The following is a 27,305-nucleotide window of genomic DNA, read 5'->3' on the forward strand; positions in this document are numbered from 1 at the left end:
CTCTGATATTTTGTACGGAAACTTTGACAAGCAATATATGCATTGCAAGTGAAAGGAAATATAGGACAAAGACAAACAAGAAATGATAATCCAGCCATTGAGGCTGTTTTACAAGAACACCTACTGCTGTAATTCGCACACAATGAATAGCAAGGAAAAATGAAACCATCAGCAAGAATTTTATTTTCATGTGGTGTATCTTCATCTCCGTTTGTTGATAAACAATAAGGACAAAAACTGTCTTTGGATAAATATGCCTCGTATAATTTTGGTCCTATGTATATAAAAGTTATTGGAAAAAGAATTGGATAAAAGAAATCAAGGATAAAAATCACCAACGGTGAACAACCATTAAATATCAAATAAATTAAACATTCATTTGGTCGAACAACATTCAGATAATCTTCATAAAAAATTTGTTGGCTCAAAAAAACCTTACCGATTGTCTGACACAGAGAAAAGAACTCATGAATAAAATATATTACTAAGACCAATTTCGTAGTAGCTTTCATGCTGTCATTTTTTTTACAAACTGAACACACAGATGAAGGAAAATATTGGGTTTGCTGTTTTCCCAGATTGAAAAATTTGATGGCACATTGTTTAAGACCGTAAGGCCTTTCATTTCTTTGATAAAAATGTATACAATAGTTCTCTACCGTATCAGCAGATTCTTCATTTTGTCGTTCAAAATCGCTACGTTTGTATGAAATATCTAGTAAAACGAACAGCCATACGAACTGCAAAGAGAGAAAATAACAACAAATCGGTCCAATTAAAGGAACGGCGTCTTTTTGTGCTTCAAATTCTTCATAAGAATCTTTTATATCAACAGTTTTACAAGTCAAATCATAACCAATCCATACATTTGTTATGGCATACAATATTGTTCTACCATTCACATCTTCAAAATTGTTATTGCAAAGAAAATATTTTGTATCATTAGCAAAAATATCATTCCACATTAAAAACCGAAGTGATTCAATCGCAGAATGAAAGTTATCAGTGCAGTTGGTGTCATTGTAAAATGTTTTGATACTTATTAACTTTTCTTCGTTGTCATAAGTTGATAACATACCGAACGTTATTATATCAAAATCTACTGGCAGATTCAATAGAAATTTTTCCTCCTTTAAAACGTACTGCCAGCGTAACAAATTATCACGCTGTTCCCTGGTGAAATTCTCTAGTGCGTTGTCTGTAGACAAGTTGATATAGAACAAATAGACTGATTGTTTTTGTAGATTAACCAAAGTCGTCCTAGCTTCTTGTAAACTTTTTTTATCAAAAGAAAACGAGCAAAATGAAGTAGCATTGGTTTCGTTGAACAAAGTTGAATAATATAGCGGTGGTGTGTCTTTCTTACCAACTGCAGTTTCGTTTGATGGTTTGTTTCTTTTATAGCGGATCGGTTTTTTATTGTTTTGCTTTCTTCTGAATAAAATTTTTTGATTGTCCAAAATGGTTTGCGTTGTTTCATTATGACTGATGCTGGTACGATGTCTTTTATTTAACAGCACTTCATATGTTTCATCATTTGATATAATATTTGTTTCATTAATATCAGATATTTTATCAATCGACAAATTGTTCGATTCATTGTTCGATTCAATATCTGTTGAAGAGTTTTCACTTGATTTTTCTCTGTCTGAGATATTACCGAGGCAATCAGAAATAGTCATCGACTTGATCATGAAAAGCATGAAGATCATCATGACGATTATCAGAAGCGTTAAACATATCTTCCTAGGATCCATATCTGAAAAAAAATGCATATGTACATCGTGTAATGTCATTAAACACTTTTCAAGCATTTCGTAAAAAAGGTCAAATTGTGATTGAATGATAAGGTGAATCGTCTACATCATTGATTGTTGGCAATTTCTTTTTAAAATTTAATCTTATAAATTTAAAAAGCAAAATGAATATAGACACGTAACGTAAACTACCGTATGTCCGTTTTTTGGCCAGTCAAAAATGTGCGAAAATCGGGAAAATGTGAAACATTTTTTAAGTGCGTCAGTCATTTTTTTTGCGATTGCAAAAGTTCCTTATAACAATCAATACCGGATATAATATCAGATTATTAAATATTTTGCGATTTTAAAGTTATCGCGAAATTTTTTTAAATCAAAACAAAAATTACTGGCCTCAAATTGTCAACCTAGTATGAATAAACAAAAAAAGTGCCACTTGTATTTTGGTCTTTGTGATCAAATGTATAAAGAAAGACAATTTTATCTATAATACGACATTAAATACTTAAAATATGTATTACTTCAGTCTTTGTCATGTAATCGCCATTTTAAATTCTAATTTTATCATCTTTCTATGAAAATATTAGATCAGAACTATATTGCAAGGAGGACAAATACTATTCCATAATGAAATGTTTTATTGCAGACAAGAAACATTTTATCCATGACGTATTTTGTTTGCTTAGCATTATATGAGATTTTACTTTTGACAAACTAACATTCGTGATGAAAACTGAAAATGAAAAAAATTAAATATCCATATGTCTCAAAACACTCTCTGATGTAATTAAATGCTTAATGACGTGATTCGTGCCCGATCTAATTGAAACATAAAATATGTATTTTAGAAAGAAATCAAGCTGACCTAAAATTTGATTTAAAACAAATATATTCAAAACTAGAACCGATCTCGTTACGAGTAACGAGTAGGTCTTCCGTTCAATTTTTTAAACGATACCATTAAAATATCAATGAAATTTCAGAATTTCCCCTCAACCCCTCCCTTTCAGATAATGTATACGATTGTCGATATCCTTTCATATGCTTAACAAAATGTTTTGCTTTTTCACAAACAACACATTAAAGATTTAAGATTTTAGTCCCCTAGAATCTGTAATTACATCATCAATGTCAATGAGTATTACAAACTGATATTGTTACGATCAACAACTTTACTTCTATAATGCATTACAAAATCTTGATCGTTTTTAAGGTATGTCTACGAGACTTTACGAGTCTCTTGGCCCCTAATGACAGAGGCCAGTCCCCTTTTCTTGAGTTCATTCAAAAGGTCCCACGATTACTAACTTTTTTGTTCTTACAACCATCTTAAATTGTTGTATATTTTGTTTAGAAACAAATGATTGAATATTTTAGGGGCAAGCCCTCTAGATCCTTAATGAGGGCAGACATTGGTGCTTTGATTAATGAAATCGATTAGAATCATCAATGCAAACATTTTCTCTTCTACAATGCTTAACAAAATATGTCTTCTTTTCTAGATATATTGCGTCATAGTTTAAGTACGTTGGTCCCTAAAAATCCCTAAATGCGTAATAAATGGTCGTGGCAATGATTTTACCTGGTAGATAATGTTACGATCAACAACTTTGCCTCTATAATGCATTACAAAATCTTTATCGTATTTAAGTTATTTGTAATAGAGTTTACGAGTGTCTTGGTCCCTAATTTTAGGGATCAGCACCTATTTCTTGGTTATGTTGGAAAGAACTTTTAATTCTTTACCACTTTTATTATATATGTCTAAAAGGCCGAACATTTTTACCGGGTGGTAAATCTCAGGTGAGGGCGGGGCTAAATTATTAGAGGTGTGAAAGCCTCCGGGGCTTGCCGTCTACCTGTGGTCGTGAACGCTGCTAATCGCTATACACAGGAGGCAAATTAATACACCGGAAATAAAGAATTAGTCAGAATTGGTCTTAGTTTAAATATCTTATTGTTCTAATGACCATACAAAGCGATTTTATACGAAAATGGTATGTGTCGTCCGAATTTTCTCTAAGCACACGTGTATAAAGCACAATTAAAAAAAATGCAGTAAATTAATTCTGCTATAAAAGTATAGCTCAGTACATTGTGTTTAGCACTTGACATTTGTTAAAAAGGAAATTTTAACAATTAAAATAGTATAAGAAAACCATACGATCACTAAGAATGTGGAATGTAAAGACGTCGACAATTAATGGAGTTCGTTTTCCATGGAGTGACGTTTACATGCACCAACTTCCATCTGAGTGAATTGCCAGTAAATATAGCTTTAGTAGCAAAGTGGACGTTTATTGTAAAAAGAAAATTTTATATGTTTTGTAGCTGTCCATGCATTTTCGTGGAATTCATTAGGTCACACACATTCAACATAATTCAAATATAAGTTGTGCGTATTTTCAATCACTGAATAATTATTTTTCATAATCAATTTTAATACTGGTATTGTTTAAAAATCAATTTTCAATTCCCCCTTTTTCATACATGACGGAAGATATCAAAGATAACGTTGTTATTTGCTAGTAAACAGAAATCCGCAGACCTGGCAAGATCACGCTCGGACGATCACGTCAATCAGACTGGGTGCTATTGTTTCAAACTTGATTGACAAGCAGCATCATTTTGAAGTTTGTACAGGTAAAAAAGGGTGCGTTTGTAAAATGTTCGGCCTTTAAGAAATATCAACTCATAAAAAGATACAGATCAAAACGTATGAAAATTTTGATTCAAAATCCCTATCCAATTTTCGAGCCCAGGCGAGCTCCTAAACTTTGCACCACTGGCGTAAGAAAAATGCATTGTGCACAACTTCAAACTATGGTCTACCTATCCTAAAATTTTATATTCACATCTCTGATAGTCTCTGAGTTTATGTCTGCACAAAATTGGTCGTAAAAATTTATAAAATCAGCCGTAAATCGGAATAAATCGGAACCGGAAGTGACGATTTCAAAATTTCAAAACAATTCTAGAATTATGACCACTGGCAACCATCTGTGAAAAAAAGGTTGAAATCGGCCGAATAGTTTTTGAGATATCGCGTGCACAAAATTTGTGGAAAAAAATAACAATAACTAGATACGACCTCGATACGAGTAACGAGTAGGTCTTCCGTCCGATTTTTTTTAATGATACCATGAAATATCGATACAATTTAAAACTTAACACCCCCTGCCCAATTTTAAGATAATGAATAAAAATCTTTAACTACGTCAAACATTGGCCTGATGATGACTTTTTCAAACAGATATTGTAGCGATCAACAATTTTGATTCGATAATGCATAACAAAATATTTATCGTTTTCAAGTTTTTCGTAATAGACTTTACGAGTCTCTAGATCCCTAAATAAAGGGGCCAACCCCCTTTTCTTGATTTTGTTAGATAGAACTTTTGATTCTCTACTACTTTTGTTCTATTTGTCTTAACAAAATATCAACCGATAAAAAGATACTGATCAAAACGTATGAAAATTTTGAATCAAAATTTGTTCCCATTTTCGTGTCTAAGCGACCTCCAAGGAATAGCGCCACTGGTGCAAAACAACTATATAATGCACAACTTCAAACCATGGTCTACCTATCCTGAAAATTTCAGAGTCATATCTCTAATAGTTTCTGAGATAAGCTCTGCACAAAATTGGTCGTAAAAAATTACACAATCTACCGTAAATCCGTACCGGAAGTGACGACGACAAAAAGTTCAAAAACATAAAATTCAGATAATGTCCAATCATCTGTGAAAAAATTGTCGAGATCGGTTGAGTAGTTTTCGAGAAATCGCGTGCACAAAATTTGGAGAAAAAAATAATAACAAGATCTCGATACGAGTAACGAATAGGTCTTCCGTCCGATTAGTTTTATACGATACAATGAAATATCGATACTGTATGCCAAATCTGAGATCCTTGTGAAACTAGTTTTTTTTAAAATCTCGAGACTGGAAACGGACGAACGAAAGTGATTAATTGTAAAAAAGCTAGTAGTTCTTGTACATTTGCCTAGTGTACATCACTGTTTTTTATGCTAGATGAAACACCTAAGAAAATCTGTTAGACTTGTTAAAAACATGGATTGTTTGTACCTATCGGTGAGCACCAGAAGTGACAGTTGACAAAATTAAACCCGTTGAACACATCTTCAATCAATTGTCTATCATTCATAAAAGTTTCATGTCTCAATCACTTACAGTGACTAAAATCTCGCGGATATTAAATTTATAAAATGGATAGCTACTTAAGATATTTGATATAACTCACCGGAAGTAGAATTAGATTGCTTATTTAACATTGCATAGTTAAAATATATAAGAGCGTGTACTGATATATTCATTCCATGTAAAATATACAAAATAAGGGGGGGGGGGAAATAATTTTTAAGTGCTTCCGGTGACAAGCGGAAGTGATGACGAATCAATCAAAATAAGGTAAACACAGATACATACTTTAGGCTATTATCCAACAAAGTTTGGTTGTTCAAGTCGTCACCGTATTTGATTCTCGTGGAGTCATTTCTTTTTTGTCTCTTGACAAGGAAGTGGACAAACGGAAATTCTCAGTGAAAATAAATTTTAGTATTTCATTAACATAAGACCATTGTACTTTTTTGTTTATCACTTTTACTAGAATTGTCAAAAAAAAAAGTTAAACTTTCAAACAGCTTGATTTGTTTGAACTCTTCCGGTGAGGACCGGAAGTGACGGTCGACAAAATGAAAGTGGTTTAACACATTTTCTATCAAAGGTTTATCATCTTTCTTAGTCTAGTATTGATCGCTTGACTTTCTGACATCTTGTGGGTAAAACAGTTAAAAAAGTAAAAAACAAAAAGGCTATCTGAGATTTTTGAGATATCTCACCGGAAGTAGAATTTTTTTTATTTATTTTACATTGTATAGATGACATATGTGAGGATTAATACTTATACTTTATTTCTATATGAAATAAAATTAATTCAAAAAAAATAATTTTTAAAGTGCTTCCGGCGACGACCGGAAGTTATGACGAACAAAAAAAAAATAGTTTGAAGACATCTACAACCATAGATCTATAATCCTACAAATTCTGAATGCCTAAGTCCTAATCATTATTGAGATCTCAATGTCACAAGATTTTTGACGCGGGACAGGAAACGGACGACAGGAAATGAACTTTGGAAAAAATGAAATAAACTCCTGAGGATAAAGGTCTGATCTATCACTCCTGCAAATTTCAAGAAAATCTATCCACCAATCTCTGAGAAATCTTGTAGACCAAAAATTGGTAACAAAATTCGTACCCAATTTTCGAGCCAAAGTGAGCTCCTAAGAATGGCGCCACTGGTGTAAAACAAAAAGAATAGGCTCAACTTCAGACTATGGTCTACCTATCCTGAAAATTTCATATTCATGTCTGAGTTTTAATGTGCACAAAATAGGTCGTAAATATGAGCAAAATGGCTAATAAATCGGTACCGGAAGTGACGACAAGAAAATTATCAAAAGTTTCTTAAGTTCATATCAAGTCTAATCATCTGTGAAAATATGGTGGAAATTGGTCGAATAGTTTTTGAGAAATCGTCTGCACAAAATTCGTAAAAAAAAAAAATAACTAGACACGATCTCGTTGCGAGCAACGAGTGGGTCTTCCGTCCGATTTTTGAATAGATTAGATCAAACTTATCAATTCAAAGATAAAACGGTTGATCTAAGCGAAAAATAGTAAAAAAAAAAATTGCGGCACCCAGGGCTTGAACCAGGGTCGCCTTGGGTATGTCCGCGACTCTATCGACTGAGCTACTCGGACTCTCGCTTCATGACTTTGACGCTTAATTTCTAAAGAACGCCGTGATCGATGTTAAAACAAATTACATATTCTTAATCAGTAAAAGGGTCACTATAAGGTGTAAAAATTTCAAAAAAAATGTTAAAAAATAAAAAAGTCGAAAAGTCAATTTTTCAAATTTTCTTCCGGTGACGACCGGAAGTGACGGCGGACATTCTCTTGACCGAGGTGCACCAGAAAAACGATAGATCTATCATCTCTGAAAATGTCAGCCCCGTATCTTACTCGTTTTTGAGAAACCTGACAGACAAAATTGACTTTTAAATATCGTTGATTGACGATAACTTCCGACCGGATGTGAATTTTGAAAAAATGTCACGGGGTAGAAACTTCATATAACGAGGCATCATCAGTGAAAATTTGAAGGAAATCGATTCAGCCATTTCCGAGAAATCGCCTGCACAAAATGTGTAAGGAAAAAAAGAATAATAACTAGACACGATCTCGTTGCAAGCAACGAGGAAGTCTTCCGTCTGATTTTTAGAAGGTAAATCACGTCATCGATATGGAAATAGGAGTGAAGTAATAATGCTTTCCTGTAATTATTTTTATAAGTTCTCTTACGTTGCTTTTTTAAATACTTGCATTTCTTCCAATTGAAATAGAAAAGATTATCCTTTTTTACCTCTGGCCCCTAATATCCCTAGTTAGGTAACGCATGAGAAAATTATTATATTGTAAGGATATATAAACGTATTATACCTAAAGTCTGTCCCAAGATACTTTTGCCACACATTTTCTTAAATTATTTGATATTTGTAAATATCTCTTGATTCAGACGATGTTCATTCGATAGTATGAAAAAATCCCAAGACTTCCCTTTTGAAACGCCCCCTCTAGCTTTTCAGGTTTCAATACACGGCTAAAAAAAGAATGTCTTCGGGGATTTTGCATTGCATAAGCTTTTATAAAGCCCGGATGATAACGTTGAAAAATTGTGCTAGATATTCCGAGAGACTTTCGAATTGAGAAAAGATGTAAACATTCCCCATTATAAATCTCCGTAGGAAATCTGTTTTCGATCCTGTGAATGTTTACGAAGGAAAAATGGTAATTTGTAAATGAAGTTTGACCCCTAAAAACGTTATTACCTAATTCCGTAACACATGATAAATCATTAGATTTCTTGGATACATAACAGTTGAGATTGACACAAAATTTAAAATTTGTTTAATTCATGTGATTTTGAATGACAACAGTTGTCAATGGAATTGGAGATAGTTGTGGAGAATAAGCAGGTTTTGAAATAAATTAATTGCACATGAAAAATGAAGTGTCTTACACATGCAAATCTTAATGTCTAAGCTGCTTGGTCCGATTTTCAATGAAATAATTGTACGCCTTTAAACGATGGTTATGCTAAGTATGTGTACAATAATACACGTTGCAGTAGTTTTCCCGGTCAATTAATTAAGCCATATTTCAATGAAAAAATTATGTACATGTTGAAACTCGTTGAATCCGGATGTTGTGTATTACGACATACTGCCAATCCGGCGACATTATTCAGCCTCTTGACATTTTCCCATCTTTTTTGTTTTAAAAAATATTGTGCAATCCGGATCTTATCTATTCTGTTAACCGGCGCAATGAAAAAGCCTACTGCTTATAATTAGTGAGAGTTATCTCCCGTAGTACGTCCACTTATCGATCGATCGGCCTTCTGCGATATATTAATGCTCAGTTATCGACCAATTTTTCTGTCGTTGCTATTGATTTAAACAATTGTTAATATAGATCCAAAGTTGCAACTTATTTCAGTTAATACCGTAAAGTCTTGTTTTGAATTGCAATTAGATAATTAGATTATAGTTCACCCAATTTTTCTCAGGCCGTGATTCAGGATACTGTGGGAGTAAGACTGCCGATACCGTTTGTTATCCCCGTTGTATGACTACACGTACAGAGTTGCATAATATTCTGTCAAAATGCTCAATTTTTTATTATATAAAATTCTCATTTATATTTATCTATTGTTTCCCTGCATCAATACAGTTCTCGCCATCAGGTATTTCAGCCACTTGCTGACTTTTTAATGTTTTGTTTATCAATTTACGGTTAATTAAACATGCACTTTTCAGGTAAATCGGATGTTTGAAAAATTATCAATAACGATGATTTGATTCAAAAAGTATTTCCATCGTATGTATTCCGTTATGGATTTATTGTTTCATTTAAAAAAAAATATTTAAAATGAAAATTGGAACCGTAAATAAGATCGATGAAATCTAATATAATTCAGAACAATTGAAAATTTTGCAAGAATACACGATCAGGACCTACTGCATTAAATACTAAAATTAATTTGCAACAATGTCCTCTAAACCGGATGTTGCCTAATCCAGCCATTTTTTTTTCAGAACCACCCTCCGCCGGATTTGACAAGTTTTGCTGTATATTCACAAAATAATCGACATAAAGGGTTTTGCGTTGTTTCGCCGCGTATTTAAACTGGCCCCTTACGTCGAAGCTACATACATGTATGTAGTATGATTGTATTACGACTTTGACATCTGTCTTTTTTATATAATCTATTATAACATATAAAATATACAGCATGACTATTTAAACAAAAATAAAGCAGTGTACATTTGTTCATTAATAGTTTTGATGTTTACGTTGTTTATAATCATTGCAAAACATGCAGGATGAATAAACACAATCATTCGGAGGATGAAACCGAACGGTTTCCTTTTTCAAACATTCCAATGATGTATATTGGGGTTTTTTGTATGCCCAAAATTTATTTTTATTTACTTTGAATATTTCTAACGTTGAAAGGAGAGCACTTCCGTGTAAATACGTCTATAACTTTGTAAGATCATTCATTTGTTTTGCAAGGAAAATTATTTGATACTGTAATGGCCGACAAATCGGAACATGCAGCTTGAAGAAATTTCTCAACTTATTATACCTCGAAACGTTATTTCAAATCAGGCACCAAACAATGAAGGGAAATGGAAATATTCGGCGGATCCAAATGTTAAAATATTCTTAAGATAAAAATTGGTATTTATGGCAAACAGATTAATCATTTTTTATCTTCTACACGATATAATCGCACCTGTGTTTTGTATCCATCTCTTTTAAACTCTGTCAAAATTCGTGGTCGTTTCATCCTCTTGTTGTAAACCCCGCTGAAATGTTCACAATCGAATTGCGCTGATGAACGAAAGAACTTGCTGCATGGGCCGTCTAACATTATTAATTTTAATAATGAATTCAGAAACTTTTACGTTTCAAAAAGTGTCATTATTTGTTAAGTTACAGGAACATTGTCATTCATGCACATAAAATTTGTATTAAATAAGTTATATGTTATTCAACCAGTGTTAGAAATTTGAGACCGTTCTTGAAATATTTGGGAAAGAAATTTTAGGGGTCATCCTTTCATCTTCTTATCTGGCCCGTGTAACAAAATTTGAGCCATTTCCGAATAAATGTGTGCACAAAGATCGTTAATAAAAGAATGCAGGTAACGGAAGCTTTTAACAGGGGGCTCAGCAGGGAGTGCCATAAAATTCATATTTACATGTATTAATTTGCCGTGTAAAGTTATCAATCATAGGAATTAGATAACTGCTATTGCCTATTGACTCCATGACATCTATTACATATTACATTATCATAGATTACAGATACTTATGAGAATATCGCCTATATTTTGTTGAAATTGGTAGTGTAATGCATTCAATTCTCAACAGCAAAATGTCCCAAACAGACACAAGTGAATGTATTTACATTTCAAATCGTACGACTGTAAAACGTATTATATTCATTGATGGCAGTTTTTTTCCCCTTTATTATACGAACTATGATTTAAATCAATGGTTTGATGCATCGTTAATCAATATAATTGGAAATGAAAATAACAACGAATCAATGAGCATTGGAATGTGTGATAACGTATAAACACGAAAAACGTGTCATACAGTGAATCGGCTGTCCACTAGCGCGGCATCTCCTCGGCCCATGTTATGAAAATGTACACTCAACGTGGTAGGTTTGAAATGTTTGCAGTTTGATAATTGAAATTTAGTTTCCAACAATAAAACTATTTCATAACATAGACAAGATCACAAAGAACGCCTTTTTTCAATGACAGCCATACTATCTATTTTGTTTTTAATTAGGAGAGCAAAACAGCAATACTTCGTAGTTAATGGTGTAATCTTTTTCTCACGGGGGAGATAATTGGAAACTAATGAGAAATGTTGAGAATTTCTTAAAAAATCTTCTGAAGAACCATAAAGCTATGAAAGCTGAATCTTGTGTGGAAGCATCCTCAGGTAGTGTAAATTCAAATTTGTGAAAATCATGACCCCCGGGGGTAGGGTGGGGTCACAATGGGGGTCGAAAATAACATAGGAATATATAGAGTAAATCTTTCAAAATCTTCTTCTCAAGAACCATAAAGCCAGGAAATCTGAAACTTGTGTGGAAGCATCCTCAGGTAGTGTAGATTCAAAGTTGTGAAAATCATGACCCCTGGGAGTAGGGTGGGCCACAATGGAGGGGGGGGGGGTCGAAGTTTTACATAGGAATATATAGAGTAAATCTTTAAAAATCTTCTACTCAGAAACTAATCAGCCAGGAAAGCTGAAACTTGTGTGGAAGCATTCTCAGATATTGTAGATTCAAAGTTGTGAAAATCATGACCCCCAGGGGTAGGGTGGGACCGCAATGGGGGTCGAAGTTTTACATAGGAATATATCTAAAGAGTAAATCTTTCAGAACCTCCTCTCAAAAATTAATCAGCCAGGAAAGCTGAAACATGTGTGAAAGCATCCTCAGGTAGTGTAGATTCAAAGTTGTGAAAATCATGATCCCTGGGTGTAGAGTGGGTCACAATGGAGGGGGGTCGATGTTTTACATAGGAATCAATAGAGTAAATATTTCAAAATCTTCTTCCCAGAAACTAATCAGCCAGGAAAGCTGAAACTTGTGTGGAAGCATCCTCAGGTAGTGTAGATTCAAAGTTGTGAAAATCATAACCCCTGGGGGTAGGGTGGGCTACGGGGGGGGGGGGGGAGGGGGTCGAAGTTTTACATAGGAATATATAGAGTAAATCTTTTAAAATCTTCTTCTCAGAAACAAATCGGCCAGGAAAGCTGAAACTTGTGTGGAAGCATCCTCAGTAGTGTAGATTTAAAGTTGTGAAAATCAGGATCCCTGGGGATAGGGTGGGCCACATGGGGGGGGGGGGGGTGTTAAAGTTTTACATAAGAAAATATAGAGTAAATCTTTAAAAATCTTCTTCTCAGAAACTAATCAGCCAGATGATTCTTTATATTTGTTAAGACTTTGGCTCCAGAACAATTCTTCGGCCTCACAAGAAAGTTCAGAGTTTGATGTAGCTTTATATCTCATACATAAACAATTGTTAAGGATCTTTTTGAGAACTGCTATACTCAACATGTGATATGACTATAAAATCATCCTGTTAGAAAAGGGACTAATGATTTTAAACATAAGAATATCTAGGGGAAAAATGGATTTTATTTATACAGGATCTACATGTATTATTGTACATTGTCCAGATAGTTTATATTATGACTCCATTTAGCTGATTTTATCAAAGCTATTGTTCTTCAGGTGAGCGATGTGGCCCATAGGCCTCTTTTTTTCTTTTTTGTTTTATAAAACCGTATAATAGTTTTTATAAAACCTATGAACAAACCAACTCAGGACAATTTAATGAGGGCATATCATTAGATACTAAATTTAGGAATAATACTCTATACAGATTTTAGTTATGAAGTAATCATTACCTTAAGTGGAAAATTTACACGACAAATAATAGAAAAATCCAAAAAACATAGATGGTAACTTCTTCATTTGATTGCAGAAATAAAATCGAAACAATTATCAAAAAGGAAATTTGATTTACCTTCCGACGGAAAGAAAGTATAAACTTGCAAAATGGTCTTCTTCCTTTTACTTTACTAATTTTACTCCAACAACTAATCTCTAAAGCCGAGATAGATGGAATGTGGGAAAAAGAAAAATTGACTTGATGATATAGATCATTTTTTCTGTGCTCATTGCGCTTTGCACACGGCTTACTAAATGTATTTATTTGGGCCAGCCATATGTTTAAAACGTATTATATTTCTTTCAAATTCGGGACAAATTTAGCTCAAATAACAAAAGGGTGAAACATTGTAAGATTTAAAGGCGCCATAATAAAAAAAAACCTTTCAAAAAGTCTGTAACACGATATACTAATATTAAGAACATTTATCTACTTCGCAGTTTTATCAACACTTAAATTGTTTACATTCCCATCAGTAATGTGACGCAACATATCCAATTGTAATGTGAATAGATCAAGTTTTCAATTTATGAAATTTTTTCTTGTTAGAATTTGTTTTTTTTAAAAATACCATATTCTAAACACAATATTCTTTTACTTTTATTATCATTGCTCCAGTTTTTTTTCTACCTGTACTATATGCTTAAGTGAGCTTTTCCGATCTCTTATTGCTATGCATACGTCTGTCTGTCGATCTGTATGTAAACTTTTAACATTTTTGGAATCTTCCCCAGAATCACTGAATCAGTTTTAATCAAACAAGGCACAAAGTAACCTTAGGGAAGAGGAACTCTAGTTTGTTATGATAAAAGTATAACTTAAACAATAGCATCCATGACCATTGTGGGGATAAGTTAATTTGCGTCAAATAAAAAAAACAGGTAAACAGTTTCATTTTCATACATTGTTGAAAAAAATACAGGCAGTTCAAGCATATCTTTTTTCTACATACACAATGGCATAGCATTGAAATTTCATAGCATAGCATCTCATAGCAAAGAATCTCATACCATTGCATACAATCTCATTCGGCATAGCAAACAACATGAGTTTAAATCGATTTAAATATTCTTTTTAATTAAAAGAATGTTGGCATTGCAGATGGCTTCGTATCATTTTACTTCGAAATGACTCCATTGTATCGAGGTGTTCTTAGCTCACCACAGCTGAAAGCTCAAGTGAGCTATTCTGATCACATTTTGTCTGTCGTCCGTCTGTCTGTCCGTCTGTCTGTAAACTTTTCACATTTTCAACATCTTCTCGAGAACCACTGCTTCAATTTCAACCAAACTTGGCACAAAGCATCCTTAGCCTAAGGGAATTCAAAGTTGTGATAATTAAGGATCACGCCCTTTTGCAAAGGGAGATAATTAGGAATTTATGAAAATTTTCGAGATATTTTCAAAAATCTTCTACTAATGAACCATAAGACCAGGAAAGCTGAAACTTGTGTGAAAGCATTCTCAGGTAGTGTAGATTCAAAGTTGTGAAAATCATGACCCCCGGGGGTTGGGTGATGCACAATGAAGGGTCGAAGTTTTACATAGGAATATATAGAGTAAATCTTTAAAAATCTTCTTCTCAGAAACTATTCAGCCAGCAAAGCTGAAACTTGTGTGAAAGCATCCTCAGGTAGTGTATATTCAAAGTTGTGAAAGCATGACCCCCACGGATGGGGTGGGGCCTCAATGGGGGATCGAAGTTTTACATAGGAATATATTAAGTAAATCTTTAAAAATCTTCTTCTCAAAAACTATTCAGCCAGATGATTCTTTATAATTGTTAAGACTTTGGCCCCAGGACAATTCTTGGGCATCACAAGAAGGTTCAGAGTTTGATGTAGCTTTATATCCCATATATAAACTATTATTAAGAATCATTTTGAGAACTGCTATACTCAAAATATGATATGACTATAAAATCATCCTGTTAGAAAAGGGACTAATGATTATAAACATAAGAATATCCAGGGGAAAAATGGATTTTATTTATACAGGATCTACATGTATTATTGTACATTGTCCAGATAGTGTGTATTATGACTCCATTAAGCTGATTTTATCAAACCTATTGTTCCTCAGGTGAGCGATGTGGCCCATGGGCCTCTTGTTGTTAAATCTCATAGCATGCTATGCAAATGAAATGATAAATGATAAGAAATCATAGCATACCATTAATCTGCAATGTAAACATTTATTCTTTAAATAAAAGCATTTTAAACCGAGTTAAAATCATGGTGTATGCTATGGTGTTGTATGATATGACGAATGAGAATATATGAAATTGTATGTCATGGTATGAGATTCCAATGCTATGGTATGATATTCTAATGTTATGCTATGAGATGTCAATCGTTTGTTATGCTATGGCGTATGTTGTAAAAAATATGCTTGAATTTATTGTACATAATATAATTATATATCGTGATATATTTTTGGCACATTATTTGATAAAGATTTGAGATTCTATCATATGTTATATGTTATATGTCTTCCCCATTATAAATCTAATTGAAAAATTCGGGTCTAAATCATAAGTGTGGTACGAGTTAACAACGGGGGTTCAAATTTTTATCTGTTAACCCGAACGTCAATTTTAATTAGTTAATTAACACAATCGGGCGTGAATTGACCGTCGATTGATTACTTTAGAGCGATTGGCCGCATTATCAACCCTTTCTTTAAGAATGTGAACTAAAACTGTTTATAATGTAGTTGGTTTATTTTATAGTTTCTTTAGTAGTTTTAGTAGTACTTGTAGCGGCTTAGGTCAATATTTCAGCAAGATATTTAACTTGTAGAGACAAGCACCAAAGTTTGCATGAAGGTTCCTTAAACATTACTTGATTAAAAAATATCGTTGGCCATTCATGTTTTGGCCTTTTTAAAGATGTCTGCATCTTATTTCAAAATGGCGTCTTTTTTCATAAAGTTTTCATGATACTTAAAATATTTCTGTGTAATACTTTTATTTTCTGTGAAATTATGAAAAATAATTTTTCATTCCAAATATGAACATTTTGCGCATGCGTTTAAAATATGCTGCAGTTTAGTTTTGAATGTATATGATCTAAGGTTTATGGTCTGAGCAGTTGCAGCTGCAAAGAGCAATGCAAAATAATTCGGACTTGAAACATTTGCAATTCCCAGAACAACTATTACATCAACATTTCAGTAGTTTTTGACATGTTATTTATAAATGTTTAAAGTCCGAATTATTTTGCATTGCTATTTGTATGCAAAGTTTTGGAAAGATGACATTATAATAATTTTTTAATTTGAGTTATATTTATGTTATCTGTTGCTGTGTTCATTATTTACTAGCCTTTGAAGCCACCAGAATTTTTAAACTTTGATTTAGATTTTACTTTTATAGTCACTACATGAGTTCAATTTCTTATTGTATTAAAATCATAACGAAATAATAGTTATAACTATAATTATTTTTTTGATTTCTTCAAATTATCAATTTCTATGCCAAATTTTAAGCAAAAATTTCAGGAATTTTATCATTTCTGTTTGGGGCCCTATATTTCCAACAAGAGGCCTATGGGCTTCATCACTCGCCTTAGGAACAATATGATAAAATCAGCTTAATGGAGTCATAATACACTCTCTCTGGACAATTTACAATGATTCATGTAGATCCTATATAAACAAGATGTAATTAAAATCGGGGCGATTATTAAGTCTCCCACACGAAGGAGGCCATCATTGGGGGTAAGGATGACCCACATGGGTCAAACTTTACAGACAAAAAGATTTAGAACTTGATTTTTTTTTATTTCTGAAGTTTCATGATGTTCCCCAGGAGCCCTTTATTATACACCAGGAGAACAAACATGACCCAAGAAACAAGAATATAATTATATGGTTAAGGTGTGGGGATTTTAACCGTTTTCATGATATTTGGGCACTTCCTGTTTGAGGGTGGTCAAGACTCTCCCCGGGGCCCATGACCTACACACCATTTGATGCTCCTTAACACAAGGAACAGGAATATATATAGTTTAGGGGTGGGGATCTTACCAGTTTTCAAGTTATTTGTGCACTTCCTGTTTGAGGGGGTCAGGACCCAACCCAGGGCCCATGACCTACATACAATGTGATTCCCCTTAACACATGGAACTAGAATTTGTTTGGTTAAGGGGTAAGGATCTAGACCGTTTTGAAAATATTCGGGCACTTCCTGTAAGAGGGTGGTCTGGACCACCCCTAGGCCCATGACCTACATACCATTTGATGCCCCTTAACAAACTGGAACAAGAATATATATAGTTTAGGGTTGTTTTTTGTTTAAATAGTTTTCAAGATATTATGGCATTTTCTGTTTTAGGAGGGTCAGAACCACCCCTGGGGCCCCTGACCTACATACCATGTTATTCCTTTGACACAAGGAACAAGAATATATATGGTTTAGAGTGGGGAACTTACCCATTTTGAAATTAATTTAACACTTCTTGTTTGCGGGGGCCAGGACCACCCCCGGTGCCCATGACCTACATACCATTTGATGCCTCTTAACAAATGGAACAAGAATATATATGGTTTAGGGGTCAGGATTCTAACAGTGTCTGAGATATATGGTCATTTACAATTCCTGGGGGTGGAGATGACCCCAGGGGTCAGATGTAATAAACCATATATATTGCCTGTAACAGTCAGTATATGATTCTGAAAACCCTATATTATTATCTTTGTCCGTTTTCAAGTTATAACCATGTTTAATAGAGTCTACAATTTTTCCCATAAGGATCAAAGTTAGACCCCACGACCTTTTGACCCCTAAAAAAGTGGTTGGCCAACCCCAAATGAGAAAAATCAAACCAGTTCGCACATCTAGATATGCAGGTCTATTGTATCCTAGAGTTTTGTACAATTCTGTGTAGCCATCTCTGAGAAACGCGACGGACAAGTTCAGAGCGGGAAAGAAGAAGAAGAAGAAGAAGAAGAAGAAGAAGAAGAAGAAGAAGAACTGTATAAAAACAATAAGTCTAAAAACTTCGTAAGGGATACCTAATATAGTCCATCCCCCCCCCCCTTTATATTCTTATGTTTATAATCATTGGTCCCTTTTCTAACAAGATTTTATAGTCATATCACATGTTGAGTATTGCAGTTCTTAAAGAGATAATTAACAATTGTTTATATATGGGATATAGACCTACATAAAACTCTGAATTTTCTTGTGAGGCCGAAGAATTGTCCTGGGGCCAAAGTCTTAACAATTATAAAGAATGTTTTTGCTGATTACTTTCTGAGAAGAAGATTTTTAAAGATTTACTCTACATATTCCTATGTAAAACAATGACCAACCCCCATTGTGGCCCCACCCTATCCTTGGGGGTCATGATTTTCCCAACTTTGAATCTACACTTCCCTCCTCACAAGTTTCAGTTTTCCTGGCTGATTAGTGTTTGAAAAGAAGATTTTCAAAGATTAACTCTATATATAGTAAAACTTTGATTCCCCATTGTGGCCCTACCCGACCCCCGGGAATCATGATTTTTGCAACTTTGAGTCAACATTACCTGAGGTTGCTCCCACACAAGTTTCAGCTTTTCTAGCTGATTAGCTTCTGAGAAGAATATTTGAAAGATTTACCCTATATATTCCTATGTTAAACTTTTACCCCCCCCCCCCGTTGAAGGCCCCAACCAACCCCAAGGGGTAATGATTTTCAAAACTTTGAATCTACACTACCTTACGATGCTTCTTCAGCTTTCCTGGCTGTTTAGTTTCTAAGAAGATGATTTTTAAAGTTTTACTCTATATATTCTTATGTAAAACTTCGACCCCACATTGTGGCCCCACATTGTGGGGTCATGATTTTCACAACTTTGTATCTAAACTACATGAGGATGCTTCAACTCAAGTTTCATTATTCCTGGTTGATGAGTTAATGAGAAGATGATTTTTAAAGATTTACTCTATATATTCCTAAGTAAAACTATTGAGTAAAAACAGTAAAAAGTAGCAATCTCAGGAGTAAACATGGCTATTTTCGACTTTATGCATTTTTCGCCCCAAACATTTTTTGTAGAGCTTTTTAAAACTTGCAGATACATTTGTAGTTGAAATCATATTGAAAATTAGTGTGTAAAAAGTTTTCGCCAAAGTGACGTCATAATGTAGAAATGACTTCATGAAAATGGTCTCACTTTGATAAATTCAAGTTTTGTAGCAAAATATGGGTGTTTTACGATGGTTTTTGACTAGGAAATATCGAGCGCAGGCTTGCTCAAGTACCATATTTTATATGATGTGTATAATTATAGGATGAAAATTATACGTTAAAATCGTACTTAAGCAGACCTGCGCTCTGTACTTCCGAATGCAAAATATAAAGAAAAAATAACAATATTTTCATTTTTTGCAAAATTGCGGGATTTGGTTCATTTAGGTGACGCCATAGATAAATAACAAATGAGTAATGACGACTAAAATCAATATAAAAGTGATAAGCATCCTTTGTACACATTATTTATGGAAATTTTATTTTTATAAGATACTATCTAAAAATTGGTTAAAATTGGGGGCAGATATTAAACCATACCAAATATAGTCCTTTGATCCTGGTTGTCAAGAAGTAGCAGAAAATGAACATTTATTCCCCCTTAAACTGTAAATAAAACGACGGTTTGATTTTTTGATAAAAAAAAAACTTACATTCATTTTTGCATAAAATAAACAAGAGGCCCACGAGCCACATTGCTCACCTGAGCAACAATAGGTATGATAAAATCAGCTTCATGGACTAATAATACAAAATATCTGGACAGGGTGGTGTAATACATGAAGATCCTATACAAAAAATCTGTTTCCACATGGCTATTCGTATATCTATAATAAGGTCCCTTTTCTAACCTGATGATTTTATAGTCATATCACATTCAGCATTGCAGTTCTCAGAAAGACCCTGAAAAATTGTTTATATACAGGATATAAACCTACATCAAACTCTGAACCTGAATCGTCCAGGGTCCAAAGTTTAAACAATTTTAAAGAATCAACATTATACATAAATGCTTGCATATAAATGAAAACATATATAATAACATTTCATTTTTTGTGAATAATTAAATTGTTTTCCTTTGTACAATTGAACCCTTTAATGTGGCCTACTTTCCTGGCCTAATGAGAAGAAGATTTTAAAGATTTAGTCAATATATTCATTATTATGTAAAAACTTTGAATCTACACAACATGACAATGCTTCCACACAAGTTACGGCTAAACTGGCTAAATGGTTCTTGAGAAGAAGATTTTTTGAAGAGTTACTCTACATATTCCTATGTAAAAATTCAACCCCTAATTGTGGTTCTATCCTACCGTCGGGAGTCATGATTTTCACAACCTTGAATCTATACTACCTGAGGAATCCTCCACACAAGTTTCAGCTTTCGTGGCTGATTAGTGTTTGAAAAGATTTTCAAAGATTTACTCTATATATAGTCCTCTGTAAAACTTTGATTCCTAATTGTGGCCAACCCTACCCCCGGGATCAGGATTTTCAAAACTTTGAATCTTCACTACCTGAAGATGCTTCCACACAAGTTTCAGCTTTCCTGGCTGATTAGTTTCTGAGAAAAAATGTTTAAAGATTTACTCTATATATTCCTATGTAAAAATTTGACACCCCATCGTGGCTTCACCCTACCCCCAGGGTTCATGATTTTCACAACATGAAATCTAAACTATCTGAGTATGCTTCCACTCAAGTTTCAGCATTCCTGGCTGATGAGTTAAAGAGAAGAAGATTTTTAAAGATTTACCCTATATATTCATATGTTAATCGTCGACCCCCCCCCCCCATTGTGGACCCACCCCACACTGGTGGTCAAGATTTTCACAACTTTGAATCTACACTACCTGAGGATGCTTCAACACAATTTGCAGTTTTCCTAGCCATATGGTTCTTGAAAAGAAGATTTTTTAAAATTTCTCAAAATTTTTCATTAATTTCTAATTATCTCCCCTTGAAAAAGTTCAGTTGAAATCGGCCCAGTAGTTCTTGAGAAGATGTTTAAAATGTGAAAAGTTTACAGACAGACAGACGGACGATAGCCATAATGTGATCAGAAAAGCTCACTTGAGCTTTTAGCTCAGGTTAGCTAAAAATTGCATATGATTTGAGTCACAAATAAAATAAATGAACATTATATGTCCCCATCTTTATATCCAAGTGGTTTTCGGATGATTGACCTTACTTTTATTTCAGGTGAATTCTGAATTACCATAAATGATTAAAATTAAATGTTCATTCTCCACCACCTCTTACCCCACCCCTAATCAAACCTGGTTCTAAATAATCAGAGTGTCTTAATTTTTACATTTGTACTGTAGCAAATTTTAAATCATTTCTTTATTGTCATTTTTTTCTCTGGTTGCACATTAAGATTTTGGAAATAGGCTTTTAATCTTTAAGATTTATATAAACGAAATGTTATTTGTATTCGTTTTTTTTGTAATTGTAAAGTCTCTTACGTCCTAAACAGAGTAGGTTATCATTAGGCTAGAAATTTCCCACATGGTTCATACACTGCAAATGATACTGTATTATTTCCAGTTTTAGAAAGTCCGAGTGTCTTACAGGGGGCATGACCTGTATACATGTATCATTTAATGATGTGCAAGAATAAATATGGGTCAGCGATGGAAATCTCACAAGTTATCAAAATGTACAATATATCATCATTTCCTATTTCAGAGAGGGGGGGGGGGGGTTGTTTAAAGAATACTCCTAAGGTCAAATCTAAGAATGAAACAATTTGAAAACGTTTGTGAACCTGCGTGAAATATCCATTAGTTATCAATTGTTCTACTTTTTGTTTATCTACAACCTTAAAAGTTGAATTATTTCTCCCAAAGTTCCGTTTAAGTTATTTCGATTTGGAGGTTTTTGAATACATCAACCAACTCAAACTATTACCAGTAGACACATAGTGTTGTTTGTTAATATAACATTTATAATATAATAAATTGCTTCACAATCCAATCGTAAATAATGAAATATTTGTATATATCTAATATTATGACACAAATAGTCCATATAGTATGGGTAAAATAACAGTTTAACAAATTAATGAAATTATTATTATATGATTGGTCTGATATTTTTAACTAAACGGAAATAATTCATAACATTTACTCTGTAGAAAAACATCCAGCAGCATCTGTTTTTTTTAAAGATATACTTGATTTAAAAAATTTTATGGATATTTTGCCATATTCTTACATTTTGGATTTGTCATCAATAAAGAATTTATTGGAAATGCAAGTACAAATTAACTAAACAAATCGGCAGATAGTATCTGAACGCTGAAAATAAAGTGAAAACACATAGAAATTTGGTTTAGTTTTAAGCTTCCTCAAAAATTAATATAGCTACAAATGTATCTTATAATATAAAAAAAAAGAAATACAGATCACAGAAAAAGAGGTTTATTCAAAAGTATTTGTGAATACTTTAAGAAACTCAACAAAAATTGCATAGCATTTTATTTTCCATATTATGATTTTTTAATTATCTACATCCAAACATGTGTTTTGAAATTTCATTTTAAGAATCACTTTAATTTAAAATATTTTAATTGAGACCAGGTATGTTAAAGTCGAACTGATGTATTCTTATTTGGGGTTATTTTCAGGTCATTTTTTTTCTTCTAAAATGCCAGTCAAATTGCTGAAAGCTTATAATTAGAGTTTTCAGATGCTATACCTTTGTAAAGGCAACGGTTTTAGAAACCAACAAAAAAACCAAATCGATTATATATTTATTTTAAGATCTTTTTAATATTTAAAAAAAAACCAACAATCAATTGATTTATTCAACATAAACAACAGCATTTCTCAAAATAAGATAGTCAAACAATACTGCAAAACATCTGATTTTTTAATTATCTACATCCAAACATGTGTTTTGAAATTTCATTTTAAGAATCACTTTAATTTAAAATATTTTAATTGAGACCAGGTATGTTAAAGTCGAACTGATGTATTCTTATTTGGGGTTATTTTCAGGTCATTTTTTTTTTCTTCTAAAATGCCAGTCAAATTGCTGAAAGCTTATAATTAGAGTTTTCAGATGCTATACCTTTGTAAAGGCAACGGTTTTAGAAACCAACAAAAAAACCAAATCGATTATATATTTATTTTAAGATCTTTTTAATATTTAAAAAAAAAACCAACAATCAATTGATTTATTCAACATAAACAACAGCATTTCTCAAAATAAGATAGTCAAACAATACTGCAAAACATCTGAATTATATATATTACAGACAATATCGGAATATATACATATCCCATGATATACATGTATACCAAGTGAGGCTGTGTTTTTCAAAGAATGGCAGTAATGAAGGAATAATCACCGCACCATTTAACAAACATTTAATTAATTTTTATCACATAGCTGAATAAATTTCAGAAGGCATGTCATCTGCGTATATTGATCTTAAGACATGTCCTCTGGGCTATAGATGGAACAAATGCAAGTGAAGCTATTTAAAACTTTAAAACAAAAATAATTGTAAAAATACGACACTATTCAATATTTAGTGGCTTTTCTGAATGGAATGACAATTTCGCATTTAAAAAAATGGGAATAAAACTTATTCCACAGTCCGAAAAAATAATTTACACAATATGTCAAAAGGCCCAAAAGGTTAAATTTCACATACTACTGTAAGTTTTTTGGATATGTGTTTCCCACTAAAGGTGTTTTCGCATTTGTATTATCAGATGATTGTTTATAACTTTCGTGTGCACTTTTTATTTCACTTTTATTATCCTCAGTAAGAAAGTCGTCTTTGTTTGTTTTAAAAAAACCCCGAAATTGCGTAAGGACCAATAATAATTAACATGAACTCAATCATATCTTTGAAATTTGTCCCTGTTAAATATTGAGTATTTGTTAAATACGTTTCCATAGTGATTATAAGATACATGATAACAACGATCATTTTTAGGGACAGAAAATAGTAACTTTTTTTCCACAAACATTAGTTTATCATATATATAATCAAACATCCCCTCGTTTATGCTTTTAGAATTTAAATTTTCTTTTCTGTATTTATTACTTGCCTCATTATCCTAGAGATTTGTCTGTTCTTCTTCAAGTTTGAAAATATAATTCAAAATTTCCGCATTCATATTTATAATCTCATGAAAGTACCTTAAAAAATAGAAAATTGTAGTGATAAAAATCAAAATTATTCGCATTATATGTGCACGAATAGGGAGTGCCACAAAAACAAAGTAAGTAAATGACCGAAATAAAAATGTAAATGTCGAAATTATTGGACGTAAGCAAAATAAATATGATATGATAAACAAACAAAACTGCATGGCTCGTTTGCATGCCCAAATAACACAATGGCAAATTGCATTACAACAGTTACTACAACTATCGAAAAAGCTGTTTTCAAAGCAAAATCTACATCTACAGCAATATCCACTGTGGTTACAACAATAAGTATTTGTTCTATTACAACAAAATGTAAAAACATTTGCACATAAACTTCTTATTCTCAAACATAAACCCCCATCGCAACATTTTTCTTTACACCACCTGATAAATTTTACACAGTTAATAGAACAGGCATCAATATAATTGAATGCAAGTATTGGAAAAAGGCAGTTTATTAACCCCTCAATACATCTAATGATATTTCCGAGAGAAAAGTTTTTACTGCAGTCACTGCAAGCAGCACGACAGCTTTTACAATCTTCACAGTTACTTTTTAAAGAGGTCAATTGTAACGCTTTGCAAAATTGATAGCACCGAAATGTAAATCTATCAATTACTCTTGTATTATTTTCAATCAATGTCTGGTCATCCTCCTCCTCCTCCTCCTCCACCTCAGAAAAGCAAGAGCATATTTTCAAATTATCTTGGATAAACCTTTCATGAGCTGTGTGTCCAAGAAAGATATAGAGCAATGGACAAACTATTGCCCACAAAAAGTCTAATACGACAATTGGTACAATAGGAGACAGCGGAAAAATATTTAAAATATGTTCACTGGGTCCAACAATACTTATTTCGTTAAAGATAGGCCTAAGCACGGTTCGACAAATACCAAAAGGAACCAAAATAAAAAACCACATCAGAAATATTAATCTCCTTGTCTGATCAGTACAGCAACAGCAACATTTGCAAGATAATAATTTTAAGAAAAACCGCTTTGGACCGTAAAGTCTGTCTCTTTTTAAAAAAGGAAATGTGAATTCCAAGGTAGGTAATTTATCGGGTAGAATCGGAGTAGACGTTTGAGCAGTTAAATCCGAAGTAGATTTCTTATCAGATGAGGTAGGTGATACATGTATGTTTCTGTTTTTTATATCTAACAATGCAAAGATCCAAAGAAACTGTAAAAAAAAGGAGCAAGAAACATATTATGGAAGTACCGGGGAGATCTTTTATTACTTGAAATTCGTATGAACCGTGTTTTGAAGACATTTCGGAACACGTCAAATCATATCGACCCATATTGTTGTAAGGTTATATTTAAATGTGCGCCAGACCTGTTACATAAATAATATTTTGTGTCTTTAAAAAAAAAGTAAATTCCATAATAAAACGCGAATAGAGAGTAGTACTTTTGAAAAGTCATCTTGGAAGCATTTGGGATTATTGTTATACATCAGTTTAACTTCTAACTTTGTTTCCTCTTTGTCTATATAAAGCAAAGTAAAAGTAATAAGATCAAAGTCAACAGGCAACTGAACAAGAATCTTTTCCTCCTTTAGAACGTATTGCCAATGCAATAATGCATCCCAATTTTCTTTCGGAAAATTTGGAAACCTGTCCATATTCAATTTAACACGAAACAAATAATACGGTTTTGACAGTTGTTCTCTTGCTTGAATTAAGCTTTCACTGTCAAAAGAAATATTACACGTTTCTCTATTTTTTGTTGGTAGGTCGTTCGAGTAAGTTTTAGCTAGATTCCCACTTACAGAATATAATTTCTTGTTTGCTATGTTAAAGTCGTGTAGATTGTTTTGCATCCTTTTCGCAGCTCTAGTAAAAGGCAAATATTTGGCGTTTAAATCTCGTTTTGTAGACTTATACGGCTGAGTTGTGTTGAGACTACCAGTGGTTTTTGGTAGATGGTAGGCCTTTTTTGGTTTTATTGATCTACTCTTTTTCAAATGGGCTAGACCTGTTGTTGCTCGCCTGTTTCTTTCTAACGTAGGGTTAATGTTTGTGTTATTTCTTGACAGGGTTCCGACATCAGATCAGGTTTCCTTTCTTTGACTTCATTATTTTCAAACTCGAATGGATTTATCTGACCATTCGATATGGTAAGTAATAAGTAGATAAGTGTTGCAATTTCTATCAATACTAGAGCTGTTAAATACTTCTAAACGTGTTCCATGTCTGTAAAAAGTATAATATTGTAGTCTCGGCTGCTTATATCGATACATAAAAATTCGTAAAATTAATATATAAATAAATCAATCAATCAATCAATTAATGAATATATTATGGTATCGTATTTCTCCGAGGCATATGATTGGTTGATTGTTTTAACGAGACCTTGCTATAAATTCTGCAAAGGACTCTACATGGTTTGAGCCCAAAATGGCCCCTAAAATAAACATTGTCATTTAACTGTAATTCTTTGTTTTATTTGTACAAATATACATTCGAATTTTTTTCATAATTTTCATTTTAATTTTAAAGCCCACAATTTAAAAATATGACAATGTCAATTTTTGATTTTGATTGAATTATAAAAATAGCGTCAATTCTGACGTCATATACAACTAGTGAGTGCATATAAATCAAATAAATAGCTGAAAAACATATTTCATATCATCTCTTTTATAAAATAACACAACAAATTAATGTACCCGAAGAATTTTAAAAATAACGTATTTTGGGGGCCAAATTTGA

General features: G+C 32.9%; 1 protein-coding gene and 1 pseudogene across 1 annotated transcript; both read right to left on the minus strand.

The window, feature by feature from the left end:
- Positions 1-435: 435 nt before the first annotated feature.
- Positions 436-13,555, minus strand: LOC128160791 (uncharacterized). The gene is made up of 3 exons (XM_052824119.1): positions 13,473-13,555; positions 647-1,759; positions 436-446 (listed from the first exon to the last, which is right to left on the minus strand). The coding sequence occupies exons 2-3, from the start codon at positions 1,755-1,757 to the stop codon at positions 436-438; spliced, it is 1,122 nt and encodes a 373-aa protein (XP_052680079.1). The 5' UTR covers positions 1,758-1,759; positions 13,473-13,555.
- A 10,525-nt stretch (positions 13,556-24,080) lies between these two features.
- LOC128160792 (uncharacterized) lies at positions 24,081-26,215 on the minus strand (annotated as a pseudogene).
- Between the last annotated feature and the right edge of the window lie 1,090 nt (positions 26,216-27,305).

Source organism: Crassostrea angulata, chromosome 8, assembly GCF_025612915.1.
Source record: "Crassostrea angulata isolate pt1a10 chromosome 8, ASM2561291v2, whole genome shotgun sequence".
NCBI lineage: Eukaryota > Metazoa > Mollusca > Bivalvia > Ostreida > Ostreidae > Magallana > Magallana angulata.

What these genes read in the sequence shown, in the direction of transcription:
- LOC128160791 (XM_052824119.1), bottom strand. Translation starts at nt 1,757, where the DNA reads ATGGATCCTAGGAAGATATGTTTAACGCTTCTGATAATCGTCATGATG.